This window comes from Lytechinus pictus, chromosome 8, assembly GCF_037042905.1.
Source record: "Lytechinus pictus isolate F3 Inbred chromosome 8, Lp3.0, whole genome shotgun sequence".
Taxonomy (NCBI): Eukaryota; Metazoa; Echinodermata; class Echinoidea; order Temnopleuroida; family Toxopneustidae; genus Lytechinus; species Lytechinus pictus.
In genome coordinates, this window is record NC_087252.1 from 24636836 (window position 1) to 24647996 (window position 11161).

Sequence of the window (11161 nt, forward strand, 5' to 3'; positions counted from 1 at the left end):
ATTATGCTTGCTTGATTTTTCTCTATATATCCAAATTATCTTTAGAGGGGTGACTTTCCCTCTAGTCTGGTCCATGTTAAGTAGTGTTTGGAAATATTTATTTTAAGTGCTATATCACAAAGAAATGGGAAATGATTAAAACCTTTCATTGGATGGATGGAAGATGATGATATATTCCCAAATTAGCCATTATTTATATTAATTTTACCCTTTTTTTTACTAATTCTTTGTAAACTAGGGGTCAATGGCAGTGTCCAATATCTGGAATGCAGAATCCAGAAAAATGCTAGGTGTTAATTGCCTTACCAAGAATAGGCCTGCATACAGATTTGCAACAATGTCATGTGATAGTCACACCATCGAAACTAAATAATTCTTATAATATTAGTGTGAAGTGCAGAGAGAAGAGAAGTCGTCTAGTATCTCTGTTCTCTAAAAGATTACTTTTACTCAATCAATGCAGAGACTTGCATTTATTGCACAATGGCAAGTTAGGGGGCCAAAATGAAGTTTTGGAGAAAAATGGAGAAAAAAATGAAGAATACAAAATCTACATGGACATCAAGTTTAAAATCACAACGCAATACTTTCATAATTTTCCTAGAAATATCTCCTACTTTATCTTTCTCATGAGCCAGGGAATGAATAATTTGTCTATACCAAGTATTTTTTCACGATTAAAAAAACACTAATATAAGCATGGGGAAGAATGTGTTTATATGCTGCTATGCGAATGAATTCGAAAATTTATATGTCTTCATTTACATGATTTTGGTAATATTTTATTTGAACAGCATATTCACGAATTCATGAGTTTCGCATAGCCTCATTGTATACGGGGCAAGAGCTGAGGGGTGTTTCATAATGCTGTTCGTAAGTTAAGAGCGACTGGTGAACCTTTCTTCCGCGCTAAATAATCACCAATGAACATTTAATGGTGAATACCATTTACCACAACAAAGGATCACCAGTCATTCATAAAATCACTCTTAAGTTACGAACAGCTTTATGAAACATCCCCCAGATGTTAGGAGTGATTTTTTTTTTCAACTGATGGGCAAGCAAAATTGAAAAAAAAAAAAATTAGAACGACTTTATATATTTGATTTCATCTAATAAATGATCATTTTAAAATTCTTCCTAATTGCAAGTCAAACTCAGAAATTGAAAATTTCATCTCAGAAACTCTGAGACAAAGGAATATAAAATGTAGCAAAAAAGTACAATAAATCATTCAATGCTCATGCAGCTTTGAAAAAAAAATGCAATTAATTTTAGAGGCCGGTGCAATTAATTACTGGTATTACAAATCAATCACAAAATTCACTGAACGGTTGGAAATTAATTTAATTGAATTACTTGCAACTGCTAAAAATTGCAATTGATTACAAATTACAATTACTGCCTGAGTTGTGATTGATCTGGGAACCAAAAATTAAGTTGCGATTGATTTCAAGTATCATGCACTGCTCTCTTATATTTGGCAAAGGAATGAGTTGTAGTTTTTTAACATCTGATCTTACGTCCCCCCCCCCCCCACCCCTGTAATCTCCGACTTATTCACTGTGAGGAGAAAATGGAGCTGTGCAGTTCAGGAACTTATCTCATTTTGGAGATCTCATGCTGAATCGAGAGATCTGAATAGACAAACCAATTAATTAATTTGGTCCTTCAACACCATCCTTTGCTCTGTGTTGTATATATTCATGTATTTCAGAGCAAAAGCATATGACCAACCTATCACGATGAAATGAAGTGAAAAGCATTGCATGCAACAAAAATCCAGTGTACTGCCATTTTTAAAATCAACACTGAAATGACATAGAAACAAGACATTTCCAGAGACGATGGGTTAAGAATGCATCTTCAATTCTCATAACATGATCTTCAAATTTTCTCTGTCCCAGTCATACTCCAACGCCTTGGCCTGGAGCTCGTCATTATCGTTGTACTTGACGGTATAAAAGGTGTACAGATTGTTCAGATGACCGAACTGCTCTTCGTCCAGTTTCAACAACTCACTTGCTGTACTCTTATGGACAACCTTTCCCTCATACCACTTGTACAAACCATGCTTTCCAAGGCTACAGCGATGGCGAATGTGCCTTCCAATGATCGCGTCTCCAGGGAAATCGTCGTCCTTGTCAACCTCCTTTTCCATCTGTGCCGCTTCGTCATTGACTTCTTCCGGATTCTCAGTATGTTCTGCAACTTCTGTCGTTTGGGGATCCACATCTTCGGGTTGTTCCTCTGTTGTGTCATCCATTTTCTCATCAACAGTTTGTTGCTCATCTGCACTTTTCTCCGCCAGTTCAGCAGATCCCTTCGAGTTTTGCTTTTCGATTTCCTTTTCGGCCCGTTTTTCGAGGAAGTCGTCATCTTCTTCGTTCACTTCGGTGCCATCTTCTTCACTGTCATCTGGCTGCTGTTTGACACCTTTACTTCTTGCAGAGGATTCCGATTCAGAGTCTGTCTTTCTCCGTTTTGGACTGTTGAGCTTTTTGACAAAGTCATTTAGTGATCGTTTCTTCACCTTTTCCTTTGGGGTTGTTTTCCGCAGATCCCCAAAAGACGTCATCCCAGCAGCAAGAGTAGCAAAAGCTGTATGCTGTGATTTCTTGGGAATGCTGTCATCATCATCATCATCACTGCCACTGTATGGTGAGTCCATTATTGATGGTTTATTAAGCTCTTCATCAGTAGTTGGGGATTCCCTCCTTTCCCTCAAAGACCTATATGAGCCTTCCACCCTCTTGGGTAAATCCTCTTTAGTTTTTCCACTCCTTGTAGACCTTGTGGTTCTTTTCTTTTCTCCATCACTCAAGACTTCTTCAGTATTGTTGATCTCCTTCACAATATCATCTCTTCTACCCCTGGGACTTCTCCTAGAGGTCTTTAAGGTTACAGAATCATCTCCATCGAGGTTACCAGAATTCTTTGGGGATTCTGAAGTGACTTTTTTTGAAGGTTCATTCTTCCCAGAGCGCAGGTCAGCAGATCTCCGTGGAACAATTTTTGTGGAGCCAAATCTGCCTGATTTTCTCCTTATGACCTTTGAAATCTTGTCATCTTCAACCTTTTCTTCGTCATCATGGTCATCATCCAGCTCATCATCTGCATCTTTATCCCCGTCAGAATTTTCTGAAGAATGGCTTTGTCTTGGAGGTGATATCTCTATCTCGCTTTCTTCATAACAGGGTTCACTCTCTAGAGCTCTCTTGACAAGAACTTCACTGATTTTTGTCAGGGACACTGACAATCTACTGGAAAAAAGTTTTTCTTTGTCAAAATCTTTGATTTCTCCTAACGGTTTCTTTGGGGAATCTTTTGATAGTACTGGCCTTGGAGATGTACTCCCCCTTTTTGGCCGCGAAACTTTTGGGATAGGGGTAGACTCCTTTCGAGATGTATTACGAGCAGCATTGCTTGGCGGGACCTTTTTGGCATTTAGTCGTTCCACTTTGACTTGTGATTTTTTTAATTTGTCTTTCACGCCTTGCTTGACTTGTACAGTTATTTTCTTAGTTTTGGGTGAATTCCTGGTTTTTCTCACTGGCATTTCCTCCTCACTTTCTTCTTCTTGACCACTATTGTCCTCCTCTTCATCATCATCATCTTTGATATCATCTTGGATTTTTTCATATTTCACAGATTTTATGACTTTATCAAGCACTTTCTCAGCTTTTTGAAGATTCTTATTTATCTTATCGGTCTCACTTTCGAGATAGTCCAAGGCAATTTTCAATTCTTTCTTTATGGTATGTACCACTTTGCTGATGGAGGTGAAAAGTTTAGTAGCCTCAGCTATATCCTTCTTGATCATAATTGTCTTTGCAGACTCACTTCTCTGAGACTTACTTCTTGTAGACCTACTTCTCGGAGTCTTTACTTCACCTTCCTCAATGCTACTCTCGTCATCCTCATCATCATCCTCCTCCTCGTCTTCATAATCGTCTTCATTCACATCTTCATCATCATCGTCATCCTCATCTGGATTGCTAGCGTCATCAGATGACTCAAGTTTCCTTTTACGAGAACTCCTTACGGAAGATCTTTGGACTTTTGGAGGAGTTTTCTTGATCGGGGCTCTGCTTCTTATATTCCTGGAGGGAGCAGATTGCCTTGTTGGCTTCTGACTTGAGGCTGCTCCTGCTGCCTGGGTAGCTTGCCTAGAAGGTCTCTTAGGTTCTGGTTTAATAATTTTGCCAATAGCAGCTTTGGCTGCACTTCTAGATGAAGTCTGCCTTGGAGGTGGTGACGTTTCATCGGATTCCTCCTCATTGCTCCCATTATCCTTTGTACTCCCATTATCCTCATCATTCTGTGTGTCCCCTCCATCCTCCATATCCTCATCAACACCCCCACTATCAGCAGGAATTTCCTTTTTCTCACCATCACCATTACCAGATGAAGATGACGTTACCAACAACTTTTTACTTGGTGTCTTCTTTACTTCTGTGCCTTCTTGGAGATCCCCCGAGATATCCATATTTTCCTCACTGCCATTCTCTTTGTTGTCATGATCTTCAATGTCATTCTCTTCATTGTCATTCTCAGCATGATCCCCTGAATAGCCATCTTCAATATTAGCTTTTTTTCCTGTGTCTGATTTCCCGTCCATTTCACCGCCATTGAATAGTCCTGCAGTTGGCGTATCAACATTCTCATTGCTTTTGTTCTTCGAAGGAACCACTAACCCAGGAAATTCAAATTTTTCGAGGAGGTATTTCTGAGCTACAAATAAGCTCCTATTTTTCTTCCTAATGGTCTCTCTCGTCAATGTGGTACACCACTCCTCAACCAGCGTTGCTGGAAGGGCACATTCATCTCCCCACCCCATTATTTTCTTGATCCATCCAGCAACGTTCTGGTACGTTTCCTTGATACGAGTCACATATTCACTTAGCTCAAACATCAATCTGTTCGTAACCCTGCTAGGACTTATCGGCTTGGGAAACTGCTTCTCCTCACCACAAAGGACATCACCATAGATTCCAAGCGACTCACATTCTGGTCCTATTGGGAAGCAACCTGGTACAAGGCACTCTACAGGCTGCGAGAGATCGTCGTCCGTCTGATTCTCGAGATCATCCACCTTAGCTCTGATATCCCGGCATAATTTTTTGTGCGACTGGTTGCGGATTTTAGCTTTGCCATCGGACAGGACAGAGATGGCAGTGTCCAGATGGGGATCCAAAGGAAGGCGTTCATCCTCCAGGAGATCGATGATCTTCTGTACCCTGAAGTAGGAGGCAATGCCATCTTCCCAATGGTCTGCAGCATGGAACAAAGACAAAGAGCAAGAACATCAATGTTAAAGCTAGGTCAGTAGTTACAGCAAGCAATGTTTTTATAAGAAACTTGTTATTCAAAAAAGGCGAACTGTCACATCACTGTTGATCTACATCTGGTTGATTTTCATTAAAGGACAAGTCCACCCCAACAAAAAGTTGAATTGAATAAAAAGAGAAAAATCCAACAAGCATAATCAAAACAATAAAAATCGGATAAAAAATAAGAAAGTTTTGCTAGTTTGATTATTCTCTTTTTATTCAAATCAACATTTTTGGGGGCTGGGCTTGACTTTTAAAGTAGAATGAAACCCTTGAAACCAGCTGAATCCATATCAAAGAACAAAATCAAAGAAACATATTGTTGAAAGTTTGAGGAAGATTGAATGAATAATAAGAAAGTTATGAGCATTTGAATATTGCGATCACTAATGCCATGTAGATCCTCCCATTGGCAATGCGACCAAGATCTGTGATGTCACACACGTACAACTCCCTCATTACTTTAGTACTTATTTCACTTATATTCTCACTTTTATAGAGTCTATCACAAGGTGAGGTGTTCTCTTTATGAGAGGACAAGTACAGAGGTTTCACAACATTATATCATTGATGAATCGTTTGTCATATGATTAGAATGAGCAAAAAGAGATGTTTTGGGGTATATTTTCAGTGTCCAAAAGGGGAGAGTTGTTCATCTGTGACATCAAAGATCTTGGTCGCATTGCCAATGGGAGGATCTCCATAGCATTAGTGATCTCGACATTCAAATGCTCATAACTCTTCTATTGCTAGTCCTATTTTACTCAAACTTTTGTTGATCTTATTCTTTGATTTTTCTGCTTTCACAAAAGCTAACTTGCTCCAAGAGTTTCATTCTCCTTTAAAGACCTTATTGGAAGCAAAAAAATGAAGTAAAATTATACATATTCACCAATTAAAAGCTGACAAGCTACAAAATACAACAAACCCAGTTTCCTGCATTTTTAACGCTCACCAGCTAAGTACTTCTGTTAGAAATATTCCTATAATTTGCAAATATCGAAAATGGTTACCATCGTGCTATTCAACTACAAATATTCCGACGTCATCGTATGTACATGTAAACGCACCTGTGATTACATGCAATTGTATGTAGAAAAGTCACATTATATTCTTGTTATCTAGTTCACAAATTCAAATTTTTAAAAGACAATTTGCAAAGGGAAATGTCTTTGGAATTATTTAGTGCTTAAATCAACGTTAACCCACATCATTACACCGTATTTTGGGTACTCAAACCTGCAAAAGGTATTCAAACTATGTACAGAAGTCTAAGCTAAAAATGTACAAAACAGAACAAAGTCAAAACAAGCAAGGAGAAATCTGCACAGGTTTGTGAATGATCATATGAAAAAAAAACTGAGAAGTCCACCCTGACGCAAGAATGGCTGTGATAGAAGCACAGAAATAAAACCATACAGGCCTGGCAGCAAAAATTCACCTAGAACAAATTATCTGTACATGTAGCTTCTGGAATTTTGAGTTTTTAAACCATCACATTTCACAATTTTGACTGGAAAACAATGCTTAAGATTGCTAATAATAAAGAGGCATAGCTCAAAATTGTTTTTAAAAAAAATGTTTGGCACTGATACAAAAAGCTTCCTATATTTTTTGCTTGGATATAGGCTGATGAGGTTTTGTCCTGTTTGTAAGGGCACAGATACACATAACAATAATGAGCATAATGATACTAACCTGGTCGGATATTCTTCTTGATCATGTCATCCAGTTGTTCCTTGGTCAATGTCTCCTCAAAGACCCTTGCGTTCACTACTCGCTCCATGGTCACAGATCTAGAGGATCTAGCTACAGCAGCCTATGGTGTATGTGTGTTTTACAGAGTGCGTAGTTTCCGCTTCAGAAGAACCTCAAAGACATCAGTTCTGCAAGAAGAGATGTTGCTATGCATCAGGTTGGATTAAGCAATGTTGACAGGAACATGACTCAACAGTTTTTTTTTTTTTAATCAAGTGCTGCCTGTGTTTAGACAAAGAATTTTCAAATTTTGTCAGTCAACAAAGTGGACAGCTATGATGATGTTTGTTACCTCGTAAACTATAAGATTAAAAAATATGTCCAACTAGCCTGATCAGACGTCACGCGAAAAATATTTAAAAAACTCCAGTAATACCCTCACAACGATGGAATAAGAACATGTCTTTCCTACATGTACAAGCACATTACTTGAAGGACAGTAAGATTTAATATTCTGTTTTCTCTGAAGAATCTTTTTATTTTTATACAAATCAGCAAGTTTACAAATTCGTGGAATATGGTTTGTCTCATGTTCCTTTAATTCAAATCAATCAAGTCAAGTCAATTTTGACGTTCATATGCCATAGTAATCAATATCGTGATTGTGCGCATCAACGGAAAGACAAGACAATATCAAAACCAGCTAACTTGTCTTGCACATGTGCAACCGATCTGTACACAAGCAGTGCTTGTGATGGCTGAACAACCAGTATGAATTTCTGTTCCAGACTTCCAGTGCTTGAATAACCGAAAGTTCAGTTCTTACCCTTCCGGTCAGTGGAACACTTACAGTTATTTTTTTCAAAAATGAAGTTCGACACTCTGAACTTACCAGTACTCCAATAATTTTGAGGTAAGTTTTATTTTTACTATGCACTTCTTGATTGGTATCATTAGTTAATGTTCCTTGGTTCATGGCTTTGATGTTAAAGGGATGGTCCGGGCTGAAAATATTTATATTTGAATAAATACAGTAAAATTCACAGAGCAGAATGCTGAAAATTTCACCAAAATCAAATAACAAAGTTATTGAATCTTAAAGTTTATTAACATTTTGTGAAAATAGCTGTATGCACATCATCATAAATATTCATTAGGTGGGATGATGATGTCACATCCCCACTTTCCTTTTTCTTATGTTACATGTATTACATGAAATCATAAATGTTTTATTTGTTCATACATGTGTAAATGATGTGTCTCCATTATGATGAAATAAGTTGCAGCAGTAAATAACAAATGCACTTAATCAGTTGTCAATCCAATTGCTTTAGTTCTTGGTAGAAAAAAAATTGAATAAACCTAATTTCATATAATAAAATACAAAAGAACAAGTGGGGATATGACATCAATTTGCTCACTGAGTATTCATGAAGACACGTCTAGAACTGTTTCACTGGAAAATTCAAAAATCTTTAAAATTTCATAACTTTGTTATTCCTTGTCCGATTTTGATAAAATTTTCAGTGTTTTGTTTGTCTGATTTTTCCTTATTATGTTCAAATAATCATATTTACTTGAGCGTGGAGTATCCCTTTAAGCATAATCCACATCCCACTATCGGGACTAAAAGGTTTGTCAAAATCTGTTCTTTTGACTTTTTCATTAAAATGTCTGGTTCGTACGAAAGTGACCAAAAAGCGACAGATTTTCACAAGCCTTATGACTACAAGTACTAGAAGAGTAATATACAGGTTTCATCAATTTAATCCCTCTCGAGTTTACTTCACATGCCACCGTAGGGGTGCTATACCCCCTACACTAATTCACATTACTTTTCAAGGCGTAAACTAGTAAAAACAAACAAAAACTTATAAGTATAAGGGGAGTAAAATGACAACGCATACATGTAGGACGAGCGCCCTCGATCCCTCACCCCCACTCATTTTTTGAAACCCCTTTGAAACCTTAATTGGCGGTATGCTAATAATATCCCACTTGTCCTGAATTCGCCAATATACTTCCAAAGGGACAAATTCAAAATCTTGCTTGATGAATAGCCTTTCTATGAAAATGGGTCTAATGATAAGAAATACTACTACTACTACTACTACTACTACTACTACTACTACTACTACTACTACTACTACAACTACTCCTACTACTACTACTACTACTACAACTGCTCCTACTACTACTACTACTACTACTACTACTACTACTACTACTATACTGCTACTACTACTACTACTACTACTACTACTACTACTACTACTACTACTACTACTACTACTACTACTACTACTACTACTATACTGCTACTACTACTACTACTACTACTACTACTACTACTACTACTACTACTACTACAACTACTACTACTACTACTACTACTACTACTACTACTACTACTACTACTATACTGCTACTACTACTACTACTACTACTACTACTACTACTACTACTACTACTACTACAACTACTACTACTACTATACTGCTACTACTACTACTAAGTACTACTACTACTACTACTACTAATAATAATAATAATAATAATAATAATAATAATAATAATAATAATTTATGGAGATATAATACAATAACAGTAGTACACATTAGTTATTATTACTTATCATAATAATGATATCCAATAATTAGACATGTTAGAAGGCCAATTCTGAGGCCAGTGCCTATTTCAAAATTAGAAGAGTGATATTGGCAGATGCCTACTGCCGTGACTGCCCCGAGTGCCCCTTCCACCAGGGTGCGACATAAGCGCTTGCCCAATTGCCCGGGGCAAGTAAAAGTAAGAGTCGGGCAAGTGTTTTGAACTTGGAGTAAAGACAAAAACTACTTGCCCGAATCGGGCAAGCAAAATTCTCACCGTGAAATGAAAGTTTACAAAGTTTCCCCATACTTCACATGCAAAAGTACAGAAGAGAGAGAGAAAAACAAAGTTAACAACTTCCCTCAATTCAAATTGCAAGCCAGTTTGCGACATTTTTTGTGATCTACACACAAAAACACGCACACAGAGTCAGCATACATACATGTGGCTGGTGCGCCCAGCCTCTAGCCCAGCCATTCTCAATTAATTTTGTTGAAGCGCCAAATTTCTTGTTGAGAATCTGGACTGCTCCACTATCCAACACGTGAAGAGCGAAATATTGTGGTATGGGGGGAATGCAGGACCACCTGAAGAGCTTAAAGGTCAAGTATTCCAGAAAAATGTTGATTTGAATAAATAGAGAAAAATCAAACTAGCAAAACGCTGAAAATTTCATAAAAATCGGATGTAAAATAAGAAAGTTATAACATTTTAAAGTTTTGCTTATTTTTCACAAAACAGTGATATGCACAACTCAAATGAGACATTCGATGATGTCCCTCACTCACTATTTCTTTTGTTTTTTATTGTTTGAATTATACAATATTTCATTTTTTATAGATTTGACAATAAGGACCGACTTGACTGAATCATAATATGAAACAATGCTCATTCCACATGTTCAGGGAGGAATTAATCGTTGTCTCGCTTGACAATGAGGAGAAAATTCATATTATAAAATACAAAAGAAATAGTGAGTGGATGACGTCATCAGTCTCCTCATTTGCATACCCACCAGGATGTGCATATAACTGTTTTCTGAAATTAAGCAAAACTTTAAAATGTCATAACTTTCTTGTTTTACATCCGATTTTGATGAAATTTTCAGTTTTATGCTTGTTGGATTATTCTTTTTTTATTCACATCAAATTTTTGTTCGGGTGGACGTGTCCTTTAAGTAAAAAAGCCTTTCAAATGGCAGAGTGCGGTTCTCAATCAACAGAAGATATAAAAATACCAACTACACAATTTATTTTAAAAAAATTATAAGTGACTTGCTCAAATTAGTGTTAATTATTATGTTTCTGTATTAAATTTTATTCTTGATGAGGGTCGTGTTTGAAAAGCAAACCGGGTATGTTGATTAGTGGTAGAGCGTCAGCCTCATGAACGGGAGGACGTGGGTTCGATCCCCAACAGAGTCATACAAAAACATATATATAGGAATGGAACCTTCTGCCTTCTTGCTTGGCGCTCAGCATTTAGATTGGAGAAGGGTAGTAATAACATACATGGAAATG

The 11161-nt window shown here is 37.2% G+C and overlaps 1 protein-coding gene across 1 annotated transcript; it reads right to left on the bottom strand.

Moving 5' to 3' along the window:
- Positions 1-1027: 1027 nt before the first annotated feature.
- LOC135155119 (dentin sialophosphoprotein-like) lies at positions 1028-7221 on the bottom strand. The gene is made up of 2 exons (XM_064103825.1): positions 7032-7221; positions 1028-5274 (listed from the first exon to the last, which is right to left on the bottom strand). The coding sequence occupies exons 1-2, from the start codon at positions 7117-7119 to the stop codon at positions 1874-1876; spliced, it is 3489 nt and encodes a 1162-aa protein (XP_063959895.1). The 5' UTR covers positions 7120-7221; the 3' UTR covers positions 1028-1873.
- Positions 7222-11161: the final 3940 nt, after the last annotated feature.

Bases quoted from the DNA above. Each gene is read 5' to 3' on its own strand.
- LOC135155119 (XM_064103825.1), bottom strand. From the start codon at position 7,119: ATGGAGCGAGTAGTGAACGCAAGGGTCTTTGAGGAGACATTGACCAAG. The intron at 5,275-7,031 runs GTTAGTATCATT...TCCATGCTGCAG, and splicing joins CAAGAAGAATATCCGACCAG to ACCATTGGGAAGATGGCATT.